Source organism: Labrus mixtus, chromosome 21, assembly GCF_963584025.1.
Source record: "Labrus mixtus chromosome 21, fLabMix1.1, whole genome shotgun sequence".
NCBI classification, from domain to species: domain Eukaryota; kingdom Metazoa; phylum Chordata; class Actinopteri; order Labriformes; family Labridae; genus Labrus; species Labrus mixtus.
Genome location: NC_083632.1, coordinates 12,573,602 through 12,596,750, shown reverse-complemented (window position 1 = coordinate 12,596,750; position 23,149 = coordinate 12,573,602). Strand labels below are relative to the sequence as shown.

Here is a 23,149-nt window from a genome sequence, read left to right as displayed (position 1 = left end):
TCTGTGAAGTTTGTTTGGTTCAGTTTTTGGCTTTACATCTTGTACCATTACAGGTCCAAACGTGAATCTGGTTGGTTGAAAAATATCAGAAATTTGGGTCATGATTTTTCAGGGAGGAGTCAGGTGGTGGATCCTGAGGCTACACAAGTTGAGAACCACTGCTCTAGAATAATTAAAAAGGAATGTTTTTTATACAATATAAAATAGTATTTCTTTTGGTTCCATTTGGACTGTACTTGAAGCAAACACTTGAGATGTGGCTATCAGTCCGATGACATGGAAGCCTGCTACAGTATTATAGCGGCTTTCCTGAAGATGAAGCCGCTGAGAGGCTAAGGTTGGGCCTAATGTATTTGTCCGACGCGCTTTCAAAAGAATACTGTGATACGTAAAATAAGTTTGACTTTTTTTATCAACTAAATAAAGATAATCAACTTAACTCATGATAACGTGCATTAACTCACAATCACAGTGAACCAGAAACAAAAGCGGTCAACAAAAAATACGGCAACCCAGCTCACCCTCTCTCTTCCACTGAGAACAAAAGGTGAACAGGTGAGTTAAATCAATACATCTCCGCCCATACCCATGTGACCCGATATCCCCCTACTCAATATAATCCCACAATAAATGATATAATAATAAATAACCCAAAACACCAATATATAACAGACTACCTTAACTTTAAATAAATACTACAAATACAATTATATCCATCCATGGCTCCAACAAGTATATTTATCAGAGGGTGTAGTTTCCTTCAAGCTTTGCCATTTTGTTCCAAGTCACTTTGCTCCCATATACAACTGACATACAGTACTGTATGTAACTGTTGCTCTGAGTGATTTTAACTTTATCAAATTACCTGTGCCACTGACACCTTCATTGATTGATTCACTCTGAACTCTTCATTGATTGAATGGGTACACTGTAACCTATTTGAAGTGTCCCTACTGAAAGAGCTGCTAGTTCCTAAATGAAGACATTTGACAGCAGAAAAAAAGAGTCATCTGACAATGAGGAGACCAAAAACACTAGTTAGTCAGGCTAAACTAGCTTTGCCCTGACCTGCTATTCCTCCTGTGATTACTGTCGGTGAGATAAGTTGCTCTTAGTCATGGCCCTGGGGACAGGATCCTCCTAATAAAGATACCAATCAGTGGTCTCATGGTGACCAGCCTGTCAGTGGAGAATGAGCAGCATGTTCTCTTTTGTAAAGATTTATCAAATTGTGCGGCAAAATGTGGATCGTGAGATAGTGAGACAGACGTCAAACACAGCCTGTTTGACAGCGGTTATAGATCAAGAGATTAAAGACTGTTTTAGATTGGGACTATGGTACCACAAGAACAGAACAATTTAAAGGCAATATTTTTCTGATTTGATATTTTACATCAACATTTTTATTTTGTTGACTTCTAACACAGACCTGCAGCTTCAAAACAACGTTCAGTACACACCTTTAGAGTGATTACATTTAGCCTTAGGAATCATTTTATGGATGGATACAAATCAAAAAGACCTACTAAGTTTAAGCATCAGATGATTAACTGCAGTATGATTACAGATCTTAGCTTCAAATCTAAAGCAGCAACACATGTCAGCAAATTCTAATCATACCAAAACATAATTGAAATTCCTTTTTTTTATTATAGTATTTTAGATTCTTTAAAGTCATTTTGAAAAGTGTTAGCCCCCCCTCCTGTTCTCAGTCATAAAATAATTTATCATTTCATATATCAGCCATTAACAGCAACACTGATAATGTTTGAAAGGTTACAATCACAGAACATCAATGGTGGTGGCACATTGTGAACTGATTTTTGCACCGATTTTGTTCCAACATTTGCTGCATTTGCTGTGCAGAGTATCTTAAAGTACGGAGTCAAAGTGCATCCTGCAACAATACTGTCAAGCAGAATTAATATCATCAACTGTTAGAAAATGTGAACAAATATATTAATTTCATATCCATTACTGACATGTACAAAATCAAAAATATACAAAATATCAAAAATGGGGCCATTTCATACTGAAAAGAGTCTGCTCTGTGTGCAAAGGCACAATTCTACTCTTAATTAAAAAAGATTCACTCTGATAAAGAAGTTGTCTATTAAACTAAATAATGATTGTGTACGCCGGTCACAAAATAGGTTGCTTTCATAAGACCTCATTATGAGGGAGTAGCCTGCATGCCTTTCTGTGTTGAATTACCACACATTATCCTACACAGACTCCATGTAATCTGATACCCACAAAAGAGCGGCTGATAACGTATAGTAAGAGGGTGATAGGACGCAAATGTACTTTTTTCACAGGTCAGCAATATGTTCTGATAGGCAAAGCATAGGCCTGGTTAAGTCTAAGGCAGAGTTTTAATATAAATATATATTAAAACTCTCTCTCTCTCTCTCTCTCTCTCTCTCTCTCTCTCTATATATATATATATATGCTTTTAATGACACTAAAATGTAATACGAAACCAGCTTGTGGGTTGGGATGTACTCTAAGTGGATGATGATGTGAACAGCTTTTTTTACTCTAGTGAATTAAAGAGACCATAAAAAAAAAAAAACCTGCAGGCATGTGGTTTTTGATTCCATTGCCAAGATGCAGATTCTTAAATGAAAGCACAAGTAACACATAGTATAACAGAGATCAGGAGGAGCCAGCTGCTTCTTACAAATGAAGATGATCCTTTCAAGTCACAGCGACACTCCTTTGGTATCTGAGGAATTACTGCAGTGGATGTCGCAGGACATTGGAGCCATTCCACAGCAATTGATTTGGGTGTGATGTCTCCCTGATTCAGTCCTCCGTTGATCAACACCCAGTACAGGTTGTCCTTGAAGAAGTAGGCATCTCCTAAAAAACAATAGGAGAGCAACTCTCATTCCTTAAAATTATAATCAAACAATGGACTACACACAAACCTTTTAGTAGGAATCGAAACACCAACATTGACTCAATGGTCTAATTTTCTGCTAGGACATACTTATGCTCAACACTGGATTAAAATGTTGTACTTTGACTATAGTCAAAGTTACGTCTTCATAAAGGGAAGCTCCATGGCAGTCATTTTCCTCAAAACAAGCAAAGGCTGTAATATTGCACTGCTGGATTTCACTTTTATCAAGGACATAGATCCTTTTGGTGTAGACTTCACATGTATCAGCAGTTCCTGCGTCTTAGTGGCAGAAGAACAGGAAAAGCAAGTGGAGAGAAACACGGCAGATCAGACCAGATCCCAATTGGTTTAAGGGAAAGAATGTCTTGTGCCCATAGGGGGGTCTGAACAGGAACGCTTAAAGCTCTGTTTTCTATAGAAGATGGTCGTTGAAGACACTCTTAGAAGAAAAACGCAGAAATATAGCTGCGTTTTTTGTCTTTGCAGCTGGTTAGGCAGTAAGTCTCTCCTCAAATCACCAGAACCATCTGACAAATCTCAATATGTTCTGGACATGACCACAAGTACAAAATTGTGTGAGTCTACGTTTCCCTTTCTACTGCTGTCCAATCACACGAAAACACAACAAAGAGAAGTAATGTTCACAGACTAAAAGAGAATATTTGCCTTCGTATCAGTGAGCATACATGGCGAAGAGAAAACGTTATGCAGCACTTTAATTACGGGCACAGAGGTCGTCCTGGTCATCAATCTGTGGCTGCGCATCGACCGAAGGTAAGAACATCAACAACCCCTCCTACTCGCTCGAGTTGAATTCTCCTGATTATATTCTGCTGCTTTCTAACATAGGCTCACTCCAACTTTCTGCGAAAAAATACCAAGGGGCTGGCAGGAGAACCTTATGGATAATCTCCGCATGAAAAATGTGCATGTTTGAATTCACACATGCAGCTTTATTTGTCTAGCACTGGTGTCAAAATCTCATCACTTATTTGTGCGGCTGAACACTATATTACCTGCCCCCCAGCTGATGATGTCATCCATGTCAGGAGGAACTCCCGCCCACAGGCTGTTGTCACGCGGGTAACCCACTTCCGGTTGCCTGGGTCCCTGTTCATCCTTACGGGTATCGTCAAACCTCCAAAACTCCCCACCACTGAACAGGTACGTTTTGCCATTGTGGGCCCAGATGAAGGCTGCATCCACCTTCTCCACATCCCTCCCGCTGCTTGTCTTCATTCCCCAATCAGAGAGCGGCCGAGGGTAACCACTCATGGCACGCGTGTCCTTGAAGACCCAGTACTGAGATCCTGGATAGACATGAGAATTGGTTTTGTATTATATCATGATGTTGTGGGTTTACATTTTGTTTCTCATTTTATTTATTTATCTGACAAGCCCGATGAGTAGATTAAATTATGACAATAAAAATGATTAAGAATTGATTAAAAATGCAACATTGTGTTTATTTAAACATTATCCTACTTAAATTTCACAATTGAAAAGGTGAATTTAATTTTCTCAAAGTTTAACAGATCTATAGTAGTCACTATAGCGGACAATTGTTCAACAGCCTTTTCCCACTTAATGCATGGGTTTTGATCAGGATTTGATGAAGGAGCTTCAACCTCTTACTTCAGTGGATGTTAGCAAATCATCTCACACAGTGCCATCCACTGGCCAGATGTAGTTAGTGTAGCAAAAATGTCTACAAAATCAAGATGGCCCAAGGTAGGTCAGAAGTGCTATACAGATCAGGAGTATCTTGAAAATTATTTAATTCTAGAAAAACCCTTGCAGGTGACCATTTTTTCAAACATCAAGCAGCAACTAAGGAGCAACCTTACAATCAAAATGCTCAAGAACTGATTTTAGCTTTGGAGAAAAGAACAATTAATACCCTGTCCACCTAATTGGTCTTCAAGTATCGGCTTTATTTTATATACATTACTATCATTTAATGAGACTTGAATGATCTTAAAAATATTTGATGTGAAGTAAAATTTTTTGTGAAACAATTGATTTTCATTATGTTTTTCATTTAAACAAAAAGCTCATGTCCAAATTTAACTTTAAAACTCAAAAACTTTCAAATCTGATATTAAATGCAGATAATAACTCAAATTGAATCTCCCTACTGAAAACGTGTTTGTCATAAGAAAACATATAAACATATTTTGAATACTTTGTTTATGCATTAAAAAAAGTCTTAATCTAGTGAACACTTCTGTAACTTGCTCAAAAGTATGTATATATATATATTAAAATAAATCAACATCACTTTGCATGTTCTAAGTAAAAAAAAATAACATTAGAAAAACTTGTTCTGTTATTAATAATGTGTGAAAAAGGGAAGATACATAGGAGGAGGAAGAGTTCTGACTTTGAGTTCTTACCTCTGACTTTGACTCAGCGTTACCAGATTTAGATTCACCTAACCTACACATAAACACAGGGTTTGTTTCTCACCAATAAAGAAGACAATAGCGCTGTCGCTCTTCCTCTCGTACACAGAGTCGATCCGGTTTGTTCCTGGTGGAAGGCCCATCCAGAAGTTTTTGATCTTAGCTGGCTTGAAGGACACCAAAGACCTGTCTTGCTTAGTCCTCCAAAAGTTTGCCCCTGTACAAGGAAAGAAAAGAAACACAACAAAAACACGTGTGACTTAGTATACAGACACAGAGCAGATGATGTAGAGGGGCATCATCTATGAAACATAAATAGATTCAACTTCTGCATATATTTTTGTTGTATGACAAAGATTAGCACTGGTTTGGGAAATTGAAAGTATGTATTTATTTCATAAAATGTCTACTTTGTGCATCCCTGATGCTTTCCTCTTACCTTTAAAAAAGAAGACCTCTCCTCGGAGGTTTGCCACTGCGTCAAAGCCACCCTGACAGCGCTCGTTGAACAAGGGGTCGGAACTTGGATGGAAAATTTAGTCAAATTAATTTGTTGGTTGTAGTTAGTCAAAAACTCACTGGAGGGTGCAATAACAGACATCACTGCAACAGCTAGACTCAATCAAAGGGCTTTTATCTGAAACACATGGTCTTAAAATACTCTTCATCATTCATACGTCTGGGAGTAAGAGAGTGCAGAGTGCTTTGAAAGTCCATTCATAGTTTGTAAATGCATATCTTATGGGTTGTTGTCTGAATGGATGAACAGTATTTTTTATTGTTTCCTCTGGCTCTACTCACTGCTGTGTCGGCCTGGGAGGAGGTGGACTGGGCAGGCGTGGGACATCAGGATCAACACCACCTGGTGGCCCGTCACCCTTCACACCTACAACAGAACCATGTCAGCAGACAACATAGAAGAGGCTGTGCAAAGTGATGAAAGCGCTGAAAAAATTTGGCAAGCGGCCAACATTCTTCTCAGTTGCCTGGGGGTTTGACACACAGGATGAACACGCTTTATTTTTAACACACGGAAGGAAGCTGTTGAAACCCCCTGTTGCCTGTGTGCACCTTTTCACACATTAGTGCTCCAGTATTAAAATAGTTTATTACAGGGTGTTTTTTGCCCTCTTGATTGGCTTTTCATATACTTCTTGGAGTGTTTTATTAAGCTTAATCATCATGTAAACATTTATTTTCTTGGATTTCAGGGCCACTTCTCCATTTTGGGGGAACTTACCAGGCCAGAGCCCACTGCAGAGACCACGTTTACATGCACAGTTAACATTTTATACAAATCAAATCCTGTAGTCTGACAAATCTAAAAAAAAGATAAGAGGACAAAAGGAACTCAGAAACATTTGTAGCTATGCAAGTTGCTTGAATGTTAATGTTGGTCAGACTGCTGATTGGCTGACCACTACCTTGGCCCACATTAAAATGTCTCAATAAATATTGAATGTGTTGCACCAAAACATGGTGTCGACATTTATGCTTGTTCAAACAACTTAAATGATCCACTGACTTCCCTCTTATGCAATCACCAGGTTAAAATTTGTATGTTAATAATGATGTTTGGCAAATTGGCTGTTGCCATCTAAATTGTTATGGATTAAGAGGTGACCATGTTAGGATGTTGAATAAAAAAGGTTTTATTTCAGTTAGTTGAATTAGCTGAGTGGACACAAATCAGTAAGGTAGCAGCGCCTACCTGTTAATCAAAGCAAACAAACCCCTTAATTATACATACATTTATGCCTTCATCTATTGTAGTATTCATGAATGAATACATGAGTTGTAGAAACCAAAACTGTTGTTTGTTCTATGCTAGAAATAACTTTAATTCTGCTATGTAGTTGGCATTTTATCAAGGACTGGAGCCAGCCCCAAGTGGACATTTAATGAACTGCCGTTTTAGTAAGCCTACTTTAGCTACAGCTTTATTTTTTCAGCCTGTCACACTTGCAAAAACGAAAAAAGAAATCTGGCCAGTCTCAGCTGTAATTAATTGAGTGCTATAAATACTGTATATAATGCTAATAGCTGAACTAAAGTGGGGAACATTGTAAATATTACCATCTCATTCTCAGAATGTTGCTGTGAGCATGTTAGACCACTGCTAAACACAGCTTCATAGAGATATTAGCATGATTATGATATCATGTAGAGCTGCTACACTAAACTAGTGTTAGGCTTGTTTCCCCACACATGCACACAGCAAATCTATCTTTTGCAATCTAGCCTACATCTTTTCTTATCTCTTTATTTGTAGGTTACATTCTATTTCTGTACTTCCATTAGCCAAAAACTTAACAAAATGTAGCTATGAGAGGCATTGAACCAATACAAAATCTTTAGATAATAATGTATCGGACAAATAGACTTGGTAAAAAAACAATTCTGTAAAAGGGATGAAATATACTTTCTCACTGACCATAAAGCTGCTGGATAGCCAGCCTGTCGTCCTGGGCCAGCTGGAATCTTTGGATATTTTCCACAGGGCCCTGGTAGTAAGGCCTCATGATGGACGGATCAGAGGAGGAATGGGACAGGCCGAGTGCGTGACCAAATTCGTGGACTGCAACTGTGAACAAGTCGGTAGTGCCAGCGTCACCTGAGGAAGTGTGAAGTGCAAGTGTTACCTTACTGGATCACTTGAACAATGTTTAATTCTGGGTTTGTCGTCACAAAGTATAACATCTCTTTTCCTCTACTGTATATAACTTTTTCATTATATTTTGTATGTGAGTAGACAGATTTAATCTTGAGAACAGCTATTCTTAACCAGCGTATATCCCAAAAGCCATGATGCGAATTAGGAAATACCTCCATAGCTCCAGATCTCATCATCATCAAAGTGAGTGTCACCAGCAACTTCATCCCCGGTGGGGAAGAAGGCGTGGGCCAGGGTGCCACCCGGCCCGTCAAAAGGGTACCCGTCGTTGTGAAGCGAGCGGGAAAAAGACACTTTGATGTCCCCTTCAGGTCTCGCCCCGCTGCTGTCAACGTCAAGCCGAAGGATTCTCAAGGGGGCCGAGTCGCTCCAGGCTTTGAAGGCGTTAGTCAGGATGTTGACCACCAAGCTGCTTGACAGGCTGGGGGAGTGTGATGATGGGTAGTTGTGGACACTAAAGACAGGAATAGATTTTAATTAAAAGTAGGCTATAACCAAATAATAGCCTAAAGACTACGGCCATTTAATCTACACTGATTAAGATGTTCAGAATATTCAAAATGTCTCTTATCGTAAACAAATCCAATGAATAAAATAAACTCAACAATGAAACATCCTTCTAACAAATATTGCACGTATAACCAATAACTGATATACTTCATTCATGAATGCACACATCAATAAGCCACACTTTTGCACGTAGCTTCCTGTCATTACTGAAAAAAAAAAGATTACTCTAGCTCCAATGAATCCAACATTCGTAATACTTCTGCCTTAAATTGCCACTAGTGCACCAAATATGTATAGTCAGCAGCTAAAAGAAGTTCCCCTTCTTCCATGTGTTGCAATTTTTGAAAACCATGTTGTAAAATGAAGCATTTTTGAGTGCTACAGAAAAATAATGAAGGTATTGAAACAGTTGGTCCTTTAACGGCGCTTTTAAACTACATTTTTGGACCACTTTTTTTTTTTCTAGTTTTCCAGACATTAAAAAATACACCGACCTAAGCTTATGTGACCATTCACAAAAAGAACTTCTCCGAAAACCAAACCACTGAAATAATGATAAATATAGCTCTATGATTAACAAAGGAAAGCGATAAGCCACAATGTAGCATGACAGGAAACACACCTCCATGTGAGGTCTGTCTTATGCCACTTAAGGCCTGACAGCGCGTATCTCTTCCTCCTCACCGCCCTCCTCCTCCTTCTCAGCATTTCCTCACTCCCAACAATGTCAGGCAGAGAGCACCGTGGTGTGGACATGAGTTTGAAGGTTGCATCGTCTGGGAGAGAAGTTGATCACATCGTTAAAAGAAAATTAAAGGCTATTATGACGTGTGAATCGAACATACAGTACACATAATGCTTTGCCCTGCTATACCCAAGCAGAGAATTCATTACCCAGCACCCCGGTTTCAGGAACTCCCCCGTATCTCTGCATGACACGAATGGCGTTCTCGATCCCCGTTTTGGTCTGTAGTTGACTTGTTCGTGGGTCAGGAGGAGGCAGGTAGCCATACCTGCTCAACCAATCCTATACAGAAAAAAAAGAAACAGGCGGAAATTTGTTAATCTGTACATCATCACATATTCAGCACAGTGAATCTGTGTCCGTTGGGAATATACTCTGAAGTGTGGGACTTCAGAGCAATAGCAGATAACATCAGAATCAGAATCAGAATCAGATTTATTGGCCAGGTATGCTTCCACACACAAGGAATTTAACTTCGGTAACATCAACATTAGAAATGTGAGGTTATTTATGTATTTTTAGGTATTTTTTTCAATAGTTTTGCATTTCTTTTGGATCTTTCTTATTAATTGTATTTAATATTTTCATATTTAATCTCTAATGGTTAATGGTTTGTTTTAGTGTTTCTTACATTTTTTATTTTGATATTTCCTTTTCTCTTTATCGTGATGCTTTTGATGTCTTGTGTGAAGCTTTTTGACTTGCCTTGTTGCTGAAATGTGCTATATAAACTGTCCTGTGTCTCTTTAGCTTTCACTATCTAATTAACAAAAATGTCTGCAACAATAATCATAGTAAAAGGAACATTTTAGTAAGGAACAGGGACTTTGAACCTTGATGATGGCACTGTTAAAACTAATAGCAGCTCAAATGAAACTAATCTGTAGTTCAGCAAAAGTTTCTGTTGCTAATGTTCAAAAACCATCTACAACTGTTTGGGAATGGTGAGACAAGGACCAAACTGTTCTCAAATGCAGTTTCAAGCTTGGTACAGTATATCGCTTGATGATGAATTACTTTGACAGAACAACATCACTGATATTGATCTCTAATGATATATTTCCTGCCATTGCTGATGTCATGGTGGCTGTTTGATACTTCACATGTTACTATACTCAAACTGTTCCTCACAGTGCAAGCTTCATTCAAAATGACTGAAGTAAAATAAACGGTTTGATCTGGTGTTGTTGCTTCCTGTTGAATTTCAAACTCAGTTACTTCACAGTGATTTTGAAACCTGCCCTTCCCTTCCTTCACCCTCGTGCAGTAGTTGAGGTGTTCTCTTGCCATGCTGAGCTCACAACAAGTTGTTATATTTCCCTCTCAGCCCTTCGAGTATATTTCTGCCATTAACACATTAAAACTTGTATTTTTTAACAGTTTCATTAGATTTTCTTTTTAATGGCAAAACAAGACCAACAGTTTTTTTGTGTACAAACAAGCTGTATAGGCAGGAGTGGGGGAGTAGGGAGAAGGACAGTATACTCTTGTACTCATTATTTTTTCTTTTTTGTATGTACCTCTAAGGATGCTGGCTATAGTACACATTATGAAAATAATAAAAAGATGTGTAAAAAAAAAACATTGGACAATCCATGACAGCTTCCCTTCTATCAATGTATGTGTTGAGTGTAATGTATAGGTTTAAATCTATCAAACATTTGTTATTGAGCAAAAATGATGTCACAATAATTAATTATATAACAATAATCATCGCAATCGTTATATCTCCCAGGCCTACTTCAAATACACAAACAAAAAAATCTGCCTTTTTTTTTTTTTTTTTTTTTTTTTTTTTTAATGGCAGATGAGTCATCTGACCACCATATCATGTTCACCAGCCTCTGTGTAATATATCATGTGCTCTATATGTCATCCTGCTTTTATTAATAAAAAAAAAAAGTTTCAAAAAGCCCATTGGGACAATGAACAAGGATGGCAAAACAAACATTATGTTTTGCACGATATCTTTTCTACTTCATAATATTATATTAGCAAGGCATGGATTATAGGCTTAATGTATCTGGCACACACAAAAAATGATCATAGTCATACAAAAATCACACAGAGCCTATCATTCCACCTCAGTATAGCCCCTGTTTTGTTTTTTGTTTTTTAAAACAATGATATGTACTATTGTTCTAAATAAATTTGAACTCGATCAAACATTAAAGAATAATCAGAATGACTCTAAGAGACCTTACAAAACACAAATAGAAAAGTTCAGGAAACACTTACCACTGCTCTGCTGTACTGGTCAGTCACTGGCACTGCTGATGTGCTTCCCGTTAAGGTGAAAACCATCGACAGCAGAAGACCCAACTCCATCCCAGTCACTGCAAAAAGAAAACGCTTGACATTATCAAGAGAAGACTTCTTGTTATTTGGAGAAAGCAAAACATTTGTAGCTTATTATTAGTCAATTGAAATCCAAAGAAGAGAAGAAGAGAAGTGAAACAAAGCTCACCGTTGTGTCTCCCCTTCAGTCTCTCTTGGGACTAGGCTGGGCTGATCGATCAGTCGAATCTCTTAGCCCCCCCCCCCCCCCCCCCCCCCCCCCCCTCTCCCTCACAGAGCAGTGAGACGTCTTCCGTGATGTGTCGTCATACTCATTCTTTACGTTGGGTTTCACTGGCGCGAGCTGTTAAAAGGTGCAAAACGAAGCCACAAATCTGATCTGAATTTCACTTTTCGTAGACATCTCTAAAAGTAGTTGCCGCCGTCCTTTGTGTTGATTCAAGTTTGTTTTAACTAAGGTTGTACAGTATGTAGGAGTTCAGGTGTGACAATATTAAAATGAGAAATTAAACAGTCTGACGACATTATGACATCTAAAAACTCTTTGTGAAAAGATATAGACCAACATTTGTTCGTACTCTCTCCAAAGTGAGACAAAAGGCATCTCTGAAAAATAGGAAGAAGAAAAAAACAAAACGTGTTTTCTTATTATTGCTTTTTAGTGAAGGACGTTTAAGTTGATGGGGCTTGATGTTTGATTGATAATATCACAGATGCAGACATTAAAATGATGTTAAAAAAATATGCAAAAATTACATTTTTATTCATTCGAATTGAGCTTAGATGGCATTATCAAAATCTTTAAGTTCATTCATTATTTTCATTCTGTTGTTATGTCTGTAGATTATTCCATTTTCATTAATAATATTTATTTCCATATTCAGTGACAGGTTTATTTTAGAACTATTTTGCTGAGTATGCTCTCAATATTGATAAGAATGGCAGTAGTTCTGAAAATTAAAACTTAAATGGAACTGATGGATAAAAAAAAGTTGAAAAACATTTTCAGCTTTACTTTCCATCCCACTCACACTGACTAAATGCATTTCGATGTGATTTGATTATTTATTGTGATACTGACATCCCTGTTCTTCAATATTAGTCAACATGGAATGAATCTACAAAAATGATTCGCCAAATCTTTTTTTTGTAGAAGCTTTTTCTCAACAAGAAATATTTGCAAGTGTTAATCACACGAAGTTCTTATGACGGCTCACATTGAATGGAAACTGGTGAAGCTACATTAAACTGGAGTGCACTGGAATCTCTCATCTCATCTTTGAGTCCCATTATGTTGGTGGGTCATTCTCTCTGCAAAGCATCACTGGTATTATCTTTCTCTCTCCCTTCCTCCCCCTCTCCTTCCTCTCCCATCTTTAATTTCTGACCATCCTCCAGGGATCCAAGTGAGTCAGACCATTAGCACAAAAGGCTGCCCAGCTAATGGTGGTCCAGTTTCAGTGATGACCAGTTCATGTTGCTGCACCAGAGGAAGACATAAAGGTCCTTCAGATTCCCAGCATTCAGTATAAATGATTATGACACACTCATATCTATACTGTTGTCACTTTAAAGGTATGAAGGACCTCAAAAGAAGCTCCAGGGGGTTGGTCGAAGTTTTTTTTTTTAACAAGGTGACAAACATTTCCAATAACCACTGTGGGCCTATATCCTATATAGGGTCCTATGTTCCCCAACTCCACACCTCTTACAAAGAAAGTATTACTGGGACCTTACTTCACAGCAATATCTTTTAATATGTTAATATTACCTTCACGTCGCTTGGAGCCTATTGAAATCTATGCCCTCACATTTCAGGCCAGATGTATTTTTCCTCTGTAAACAGACATTTCTTCAGTGGTATCATAGTATTAAAACAGTGTTAGAGCTATTCAATTCCCTAACCCTAACCCCTATTTTGCATTGTGAACCACAAAGACAGTCATTTCTAAGTTAAGTTAACATGGGTCTGTTGGATCAATGGGATAAACATGCATACAAAATATAGCGGCTTTCCTGAACAATGAAGCCGCTGAGAGGCTGAGGTTGGGCCTAATGTCTTTGTCCGACGCGCTTTCAAAAGAATACTGTGATACGTAAAATAAGCTTGACCTTTTTATTAACGAAAAAAGATAATCAACTTAACTTATGATATCCCCCTACTCAATATAATCCTAATAAATGATATAATAATCAATAACCCAAAACACCAATATATAACAGACTACCTTAACCTTAAATAAATACTACAAAGACAGTTATATCCATCCATGGCGCCAACGCAACATATTAACCAAAACGTGTTTTTTTTAATTCTTTGAAACCTGTAATAACATTTTCTGGCCACTTGAGGGCAGCAGAAACAAGCTTCAAACCCATGATTTCACCCCCCCCCCCCCCCCCCCCCCCGCCCCAAAAAAAAAGAAAAAAAAAAGGAAATTACATAAACTGCATGTTCCATGGATTTTAGAGGGACTACAGTAAATGGTTTGTTTTCTTTATAGGTTCTTTACACGGAGTGATCCCTGCAGTGTACAGCTACACCTGTGCTCACTTTGCTTCAAATAAACACATTTTACTAGTTAATCATTCCAGGAGCTAACAAAAGCAAAACAAAAATAATACTTGTCTTTAAAAAAGATAAAATGATCATACATCGTACATGTTTTACGTCATACTAAATTTGCCTAAATAAATTATAGAAACATTTATTAGTAAAGGTGATGAATATTTTAGAATATACATCTGTAAAACATACATTTCCTCTCTGTAAGTTATACCACCATGTTATTTCAACCATTTTTAACTGAACTACGTGGACTGTAAAGAGGAAATAAAACATCAGAAATAAAGATCTTTGAACGGATTTTCATGACACACATTTTTATTTTCATTAAAGGGATCCAAGGCCTTCACAAAAGGGTTGACTCTTGGTAGCTATACAGTACTAACACAACACATGACGACAACAGAAACAACACAGAGGACTTATGTGAACGAGTGAAAAGACAAATAAATAAGAGTTGAAAGACGTTTCTTGCAGATTAAACTGAGATGCATCGACAGAACTGATAGTCGGAGGACGGTGAGCAGAGGTTAAACCCTGCCATGTACACTTTTGCTTTTGTAAGTGGCTGATTGTCTATAGCAGCTTGTTTTTGGTCATGCACAGTTGATAATGTCATTGCTATTGTATGGACAGTGATGCAAGAATTTCACAGTTTTGCCGTTTTTATATCTTCTCCACCTCCTGCTTTGATTGTCTTGCAAGTTTTTGCATTCAGAGTTATTTGTGCTGTGTAATAATACATGATTGTCACTGGCTGATAGTTTAGGATATATAAAAAATCCCCACAAATCCAAATAAATATCAATGCTAAACTTATTTAGAATTGCTGCAGTATATCTGTAAAATCAAATGAAAATGCTTTACCTTGTGTTTTTTATTTGATACCTTTAAATATGCAATAACTTTATATTCAGCCACGCACCAGATGGAATCTGATACCGACACTGATACGATGCATCCTTAATGATTTGTGCGGGATGATTTGAGTCCACAACATGCTACATTCTTCCCTCCAATAATATCTGACAATTTCCACAGTTATCGTCATCATACACCGATGTCTGTACAAAAATATGCAGTATCAGTCTTAGTGTAATGTTGCTGGCAGGGTAGGCAGGTTTTTACATTTTTTTTGTTTGTTTTTTAGGTTTAAAGGTTTAAGTAAAAGTGATTGCCATGAGCAAGTCAAACTCTTCACAGTAGCCTCACACAGCAAATGCTTGGGGAACAAGCGTCATATAACAACGTCATTGAGCTGCTCAAGTAACAAGAAACAAACTGTGGTTACACTTCACTATACAGACATCTGCTGATGTTTACTTAGTACAACCACATCACTTACTCAAGTAGTTCTCTGTGGCAGAATGATCATTCCAAGCCTGTTATTCATGCTGCATTTCCCACACTTTTGTTTTTGTTGCAACAATGAAGTTAATCTCAACATAAATCAAACAATCTCTTACAAAAGATTATTGGCTTTTGAATCCGCTAACTGACTTTTTTCGAGCTTTCAGCCAAATCATTGGCTCTTCAAATAAAATAGGATCAAACTTTAATGAATTAAAAGAGCAGAATCTAGGGCAAATAAAGTACCCTATAATAATAATAATAATAATAATAATAATAATAATAAATTCTTACACCTGTTGCATCTCAATAGATGGTGTAACCTAAATCCTCACTTAAACCTGATCCTAATCCTGACTTTAACGTAATCCTTAACACATCTCAGGCTGACTATTAATCCCTCTCAGCCTTATTATTTACACTATGTACAAAAAAAAAGTGAGTGCAACCTGATAGTACTAAGCAAATACCAGCAGAGCTACTGCCAAGTGCAACCAAAGCTGCTCTTGGCTGAATTTGTAAACATTTAATGCATTTCGGGGTCTTTAACTCATCGAGGCCCCCTTTTTATCGCAGTCCTGTGCCTCCTTTAACATATTTGTCCCCGTATTGTTTTCTTGACACCTTTATCTTACATGCCCCCTTTGTGTCCCTCCTATTCTTCTTTTTGATTGTCTGTAGTTCACTGTAGTCTGGCCCAGTACTGACCCAGGTTATGACTCATGCTCTGCTGCTCAGCTCCTGGAACCTGGACCGGCACTGAAACGCCGGGCGATATGAGCCCTGAGTGGAGGAGAGAAAAAAAAAAAAAAAAACATGTGTCAGTGTGAGGCAGAGGAAAAAGTTCAATTCAGCATGAATGTCAGTGAGCAGGCAGAGATAACAGACAGTAGGTGTCTCTTTTTTTGTGTGTTAAATAACACTCACCGGTGTTGGAGTTGGCCGAGGACGGGGTCTGCAGGTGAGGGGAGGAGTACGCTGAGGAGTCAAAGCTTCGCGGGGCAGAGGGGGAGGGAGGCAACATGCAGGAGTAGGAGGAGGCCGACTGAGGAGGGATGGACTGAAAGTGAAGGGAGAGAAGAGATAAAGATTAGATTCTAAATGGACCAACATAAAATTACTGTTATCTGTGGAGCTGCTCAATAAGAAGTATAAAGCCTGTTCTGTTCATTGCCCTGTATTACATGAAGGCAGTTTTTAGTTGTGACAAAATGTAACCACAAGGAGGTGCTACAGTGACATCACAGGAGCAGCCGTTTTTCTTTGCATAACATGTCTTATTTTTACACATATTTTCACATCTTTACATTTGGCTTGCACTGCCTTTTGAACTGATACTTTGTCAATTTAAGTTATTGTTTTTTTTGTCATCACTATTTTGTGAACCTCTTAGAAACAATCAAACTCTACTTGAAAGTAAATGTATTCCAATGAAGAACAAGGGGTTTTTAAAAAATGTGAAGGTTGATATACATAAACCCTGACACATGCAGGAAAGTTAGCGAAATAAGAGTCTCAAGCTGTTTTTAAATAAGTAAAGAAAGAAAAATACATTTAACCTGAAGCTCTGTAATTGCTACTTCTGACAAACAATGTTAGAATTCTTGGAACCCTCCAGTTGAAAAAAATAATTAATTTAATTACTTATGATCCCCAAACAAAGGGTCACGCTGCAGAGACCTTTTGACCTCTGAGTCTTGTGGTTCAGCGCACATTGTTCAGCTTGATAAACTTTGACTGATAAAGACCTTTGTTGTCTTAAAATACAACCGTGAAAGGAAACCCACAGAGTTCCCTTTACTCGGTGCTCTGATCAAATCAATGCAAATGAAGCCCCAGAACTGGTTTCTAATCTTTAGTCAGACTACTTTGCTTGCCAACAAAATAACACCAAATCAGAAACCAGATTTCAGAGATTGTTTTTGACATTTAAGCCTCTTCAGAGTGTAAATATATATAAGCTTAAAATCATGCTTCCTTTTTACAGGTTTTCTACCTTTCAGTCTCATTATTACTGTTATTTAAAATATTATCTTTAATAAGATTATGAAATATAATAAAAGAAACTCATTGTTGCACATATCTTATATGATTTTTGAATTGATCTGGACAACACATAATAGTTTTATAAACTGACTTAATATATTTGCTTGTTTGAAAAAAAAAATACTTAGCAGTTGCACAAAACCTGCAGTGTTATTATTATTGTATTTATGTATCTGATTGTATTCTTATTTGCATACATACATTGTATGATATTTTATTGTATATCTACATTTATGCCCCCGATGTTCTAAAGTGAATATCTCCGTTCTGCTGTGTGGAGATGACCTGCTTTGCTAAAGTTTGGGAGGTGCTGATGATGAATGATGAATGATGAATGATGAATGTCCAACCTGAACTCCGGATGAGAAAACTGACAGAGAGCTGTAGCTGGGCAGGGACGACTCAGCCTGACTCAACATGGACCCTGGAGAGACACACACACACACACACACACACACACACACACACACACACACACACACACACACACCACACACACACACACACACACACACACACACACACACACACACACACACACACACACACACACACACACCACACAGACCACACACACACAAACACACACACACACACCACACAGACCACACACACACACACACACACACACACACACACACACACACACACACACACACACTTGTGATGAGAACATCTCAGAATGGAAGTGTTGTAATATAGATGCACTTCTAATGGAGACTCTGCTGGTTTTCCAGCGTTAAAAAGTCAAGAAGAGTTCTGAGGAAAGGTTATTATCGTCAATGAAAAGTAAAAAAATTACAACAACTAGAAAATCCTTTTTGTTAACTGATTTTAAATTTAAAAAAAACAAGGCCTTACATTACATCTGAAACTACATTGTGAGTTCACGTCTGACTTAAAGTAAATTCTATTTGAAAGAAAAAGCCTTCAGTTTGCTTTTTCTTTGAGTATATTGGGACGCTGTGATGTCACCAAACTGTGTTTCCAATCAGTCTTGGTGTGACAGCACGGCAGCGCTAGTTAGAGTCCAATTGGATACATTTTAATGGTAGGATATTTAGATTTTTATGTACACAATTTGATTTCTGACCCTTTTGGGTCTTGTGCCTGAAAAGTATCCATTAAAATAATAAACTAACACTAAACTAAACTAGCTGAGCATTTACCAAAAATACAAACTGTACTAACAAACCAGCATTAACAACTGAAATTGAAAACAAAATAATAATAAAAAACAAATAGTTCGAAAGTATTATGACCTTGAATTGAGGTTTGTTATCTTGTAACGAGTGATGTTTTTCAAAATGAGCCTAAGAAAGTAATTATGAGTGGAATCATACATTGTTATTACAGAGTGGTGACCTGAGTTACCTGAGCTGCTGCCGTGCTGCTGATGATAGACGGAGGTGTTGAAGGAAGTGGTCAGAGGGGCTTGGCTCTGTGAACAGGAAGTCACTCCTCCTGACCTCCTTTGATTGCGCAGCTTCTCCTCCCTTCTCCACTTGGCTCTTCGATTTGAGAACCATACCTGACGATCAAAAACGTCTCTTCATCATGTGTGTCAGATAATGTCATTCGTCTAACAGACATTATACAGGTCGAGCATAAATGTTGTAAAAAAAAAAAAAAAAAAAAAACTAGAAAGGTTCCTTTACCTGTATCCTGGCCTCTGGTAAATCAATCTTATTTGCCAATCTCTCCCGTGCAAAGACATCGGGGTAATGTGTCCTTTCAAACTCTGTGGAAGATATTAACTAATGTCAGACACACAGTGTGAGCTGTAATCGAGGATGACAGGACTACTGGAGAGCAGCTCGTCCGATAACCCTTGCTGCAGGCTGTTAACATATTTTGCATTCATCTGTGCATCTGTCTTTTTATGTGAAAGCAGAATTCATTCCTTGCGCAGATTAAAATGCAAATGTGTTTTAATCACGTATTAATGCTCTGAATATTACAGCAAATATTGATCTGCATATCCGATAATCCCTGCTTGAAATAAGCACTGCTAATTATCATGCCATGGAATATACAAATTCAGGAAGCTGAGATGTATCCTTACAACCATACTTTAAAATATTTATCTGTTGCACTTTGTATCAATTATTTATCATTATGGAACACGCAGAAAGTTCAAATGAAAGGATTCAAGTTGAGAAGCTGCCTAAGCACTCAGGAGGACTCAAACTTAACTCAAAGAATTGTTCATTTTGGAGTTTCTTTTTTTTTTCTATCAATCCATTTATCAAAACTTTTCTCTGTTAGTATCTGACTCAGAGGCTCGAGGTAAATTAATTCATGACTCAGCGTTGTTTAAACAACAGTGTCTTTGTAGCACTGACACTTTCTTATACTAAAGCATCACTTTTTTATGTGTCACATCATCTTTAGTTGACAAACTGCTGACATTTTTGTTGCTGACAGTCGTAACGAGAATATGGCGACAGTCTGAGTCATCCTAATGAACTCTGAAGTTTCAGGTCTGTTAAAGAAGACATCTTTATAAATTGAACTGTCTGGTCCCACGATGCTTAACGTCAGTTTGAATAGAATGTCAAAGCAGATTCAAAAACAAATAAATCAATTTGAACTTTGGTTGAAAAGACAACTCATTTCAAATGAGAAGGCAGCACGATGGCTGGTGATGTTTGTTTTTATATTTTTTTGTGATGACCGTTTCATGTTAACAGATTACCAGAGGTGTCGATAACTTCTTTTTCACACTACAAACACGTGATAAATTAATAAATACTGCACAATGACACCGATAACGAACCCATGAATTAAGTCTGACTAACAAATTGCTATAATTGGCTGGGTTATAATTGGCGTCTGTGTCAACACATGATTGTTATTGTGCCTCGGCCGCACACTGAGGTCAGCGTACCTCATTAATGTCATTTTGCACACAGTGACCACAGTGATACACTTCCACTTGGCTGCACAGTGGACATTGCGTCCTGATTTAGCTCAAGGGGCCCTGCTGCAGCCATATCCAGTCAAGGGTGCCTCTGTGATGCCTCTCAGTAGATACGAGGCTACAAGGGCCAGATCTCGCTGCACAACACAGCTTCGGTAATGATGCATTATCGCGAACGCTGCTAGAGGCGCTTTGGAGCACATCGGGAATATTTGTGGAGTTTAGATTATGGATCATTTGCGTCCAAAAGTGTAAAAAAAAGCAACAAATATTTCTAAGGTTTTAATGCATCATTTGTCAAGCAAAAAAACAAAAACAGTTTGAGGGTCTAATTTTTGTATAAATATTTGACCATAAAGCTTATTAAAAAAAAGGTTTAAATACTGTTCTGCAATAACAAAGGTGTTGGCAGGGGAAAAGCAGCAGGACAAAGCTGCGTCATGACACTCTCATGGGGGGCAGCGATTGGCTGAAAAGCAGAGAGCAAGAGAGAGAGAGAGAGATAGAGGGAGAAAGCCTGGTGTGCGTGCACCGAGTGGCCTGACCTTTCTCCAGAGCCTCGATCTGCTCCTGCGTGAAGCTGGTCCTGTTCCTCTGCAGCTTCCTCTTCAGCTGCAGCCTCAGTTGCGACTCCTCGCCATCGTCCCTGTCGACAGGCACTCCTCCTCCTCCCCCTCGGCCTGTTCCCCCTCCTCCTCCACCCACCTCTCCCCCCATGCTGCCCTCTGTGTCCAGCAGACAGCCGTCAGACACTGGCAGGAAGGGAAGGTGACAAAAGAATGGAAGACATAGGATTAATGCTATAAACAAACAAGTTCACAAAAATATTAAGCATGTGACAAGAAACGACTTCATTTAACAGACAACTTGAGTACAGACATGTGTTGAGGACCCCCCCCTCACCTGTACTGTGTTGTGTCTGAACACCAGTGGGGTCATGGTACCAGTTGTTGGGTCCACTCCAGTTTGAGCCGCTCTGCAGGTTCAGCATGGTTAACTTCTCATACATACTACGAGAGTCCAAACCACCATGAAGAGAAAATAAAGGCCCTTTTCCCAATCGCCCTTCGCTCCTATCTCCCTCCTTCGACTCCTACTATCCTTTCTGCAGGGGTAAGGAGGAGGGACAAAAAGGAGAAGAAGTAGAAGAAGAAAAAGAAGGAGGGGTTCATATCGCATGAGTTCACACATGGTCGGCATTGTGGTGAATTAGCCTCATGATGACAGACAGAAATGGAGTTAGTTACACGGCCGCTGTCGTAACGCGTGTGTGTTATACATTGGTAGGCTAGTATACCATTGGGAGCTAAGGTACATTAGAAGCCACTCTGAAAGCTATGACATTTATTATGCTACTTGCTTTTAGAGCTATCTTTGCTGGTAAGAAATGAGCACGCATGCACACACACGCGCGTTTGCATTAAAAGACACAAACAGCACATCGCACACAGATGAAACAAATTTATGAACACAATCTCCATAAAAACCTAGCCAAGACAATTTTTTTACTTTCACTCAAGGCTTAAGTATTGTTAAACATCATTATCTTAGTAAGGGAATACAGATTGAAGCTTTTCTCTTGATCTCCTCTTATCTTAAATTACCTGCAGTTTTTCATAAATATACTCTGTCAAGAGTCAGAAAGGAATGCAAAGAGCGAAATCTGAAAACCTACTGGAGAAGCATGGTGTCAAAGGTCAAACTTCACCTAATCGAAAGAAGCAGCTGGGGGAACCAGAATTCATTCATCCGATTTTTAGGGAATTTTCAGGAATTACTTGCCGATGTTGGCGGTGAAGAAACTCGTTATGGACGATGAAGACCTCCAGTGAGGTCCGTTTTAAAGAAATGTTCTCTGAACAGAACATTACACATAAACGCACGAGATTTTTGTAAACTTACCAAGCGTCCAGGTGTAATGTTGCGAGTGGTCCTGCGTGTTACTTTCCTCCTCCTTGGACCTTTATTCCCCTGTTCCCCCTTCGTCCCTTGTTCTCCAGCTTTGTTGACAACACTGTGTGTGCGTAAAGGAGAGAGTAGCAGAGAGATGGAGAGAGTTAGACAGGGTGAGAGAGAGTGAAAGAGGGAGAGGGGGGGCTCTGGAGAGAAATGCGTCTGCGGGCACTCTTGTCCTCCAAGCGATGGAGAGAGAGAGAGAGAGAGAGAGAGAGAGAGAGAGAGAGAGAGAGAGAGAGAGAGGGAGCCACCGAGGGGTGACAAAGTGAGTCAACATCAGTGTCAAGTTTGAACTTAATGCCAGCGAGAGGAGGAGGGGAGGCCGAGAGAGGGGAGCATAAAGCCACGATAATGGCGAGATAGTAGATGATAAATAGATGAAGGGATTCAGTTTTTAGCATAACTTGCACACAAACAGTGAGCATTGATAGCATTTGAAAGTGTGTCGAATTACTACACAAACACAAGTGCAACAAGACAACTGAATTTATTTGACGCAATGTTCACACGAGTAAGGACTCCTTACTCCTTTTTGAGACATAAAAAAGATGTTTGAAGACTGTATTGTGTAGTAAAATTCTGCATTGATCAACTCCACGTAGAACCAGGTAACAAAAGATTATTGGACATTAAGATAAAAGTAAGTAAATATAAAACAAACTTTGCATCATATTAGTAATATTGATTTTGTGTAGCATCTGAAGTAATAAAAAGAGCTCTAAACGTCACGATCAGATTGAAGAAACAGATAAAGGGTTTTAAGTTTTT

At 38.5% G+C, this 23,149-nt stretch overlaps 1 protein-coding gene across 1 annotated transcript; it reads right to left on the bottom strand.

Moving 5' to 3' along the window:
• Window positions 1-1,380: 1,380 nt before the first annotated feature.
• Window positions 1,381-22,534, bottom strand: mmp25b (matrix metallopeptidase 25b). The gene is made up of 17 exons (XM_061028334.1): window positions 22,328-22,534; window positions 21,329-21,530; window positions 20,971-21,177; window positions 19,161-19,243; window positions 18,877-19,033; window positions 17,853-17,926; window positions 16,384-16,516; window positions 11,481-11,578; window positions 9,392-9,524; window positions 9,120-9,273; window positions 8,140-8,441; window positions 7,748-7,927; window positions 6,115-6,199; window positions 5,753-5,835; window positions 5,378-5,530; window positions 3,925-4,218; window positions 1,381-2,865 (listed from the first exon to the last, which is right to left on the bottom strand). The coding sequence occupies exons 2-17, from the start codon at window positions 21,432-21,434 to the stop codon at window positions 2,621-2,623; spliced, it is 2,487 nt and encodes an 828-aa protein (XP_060884317.1). The 5' UTR covers window positions 21,435-21,530; window positions 22,328-22,534; the 3' UTR covers window positions 1,381-2,620.
• Window positions 22,535-23,149: the final 615 nt, after the last annotated feature.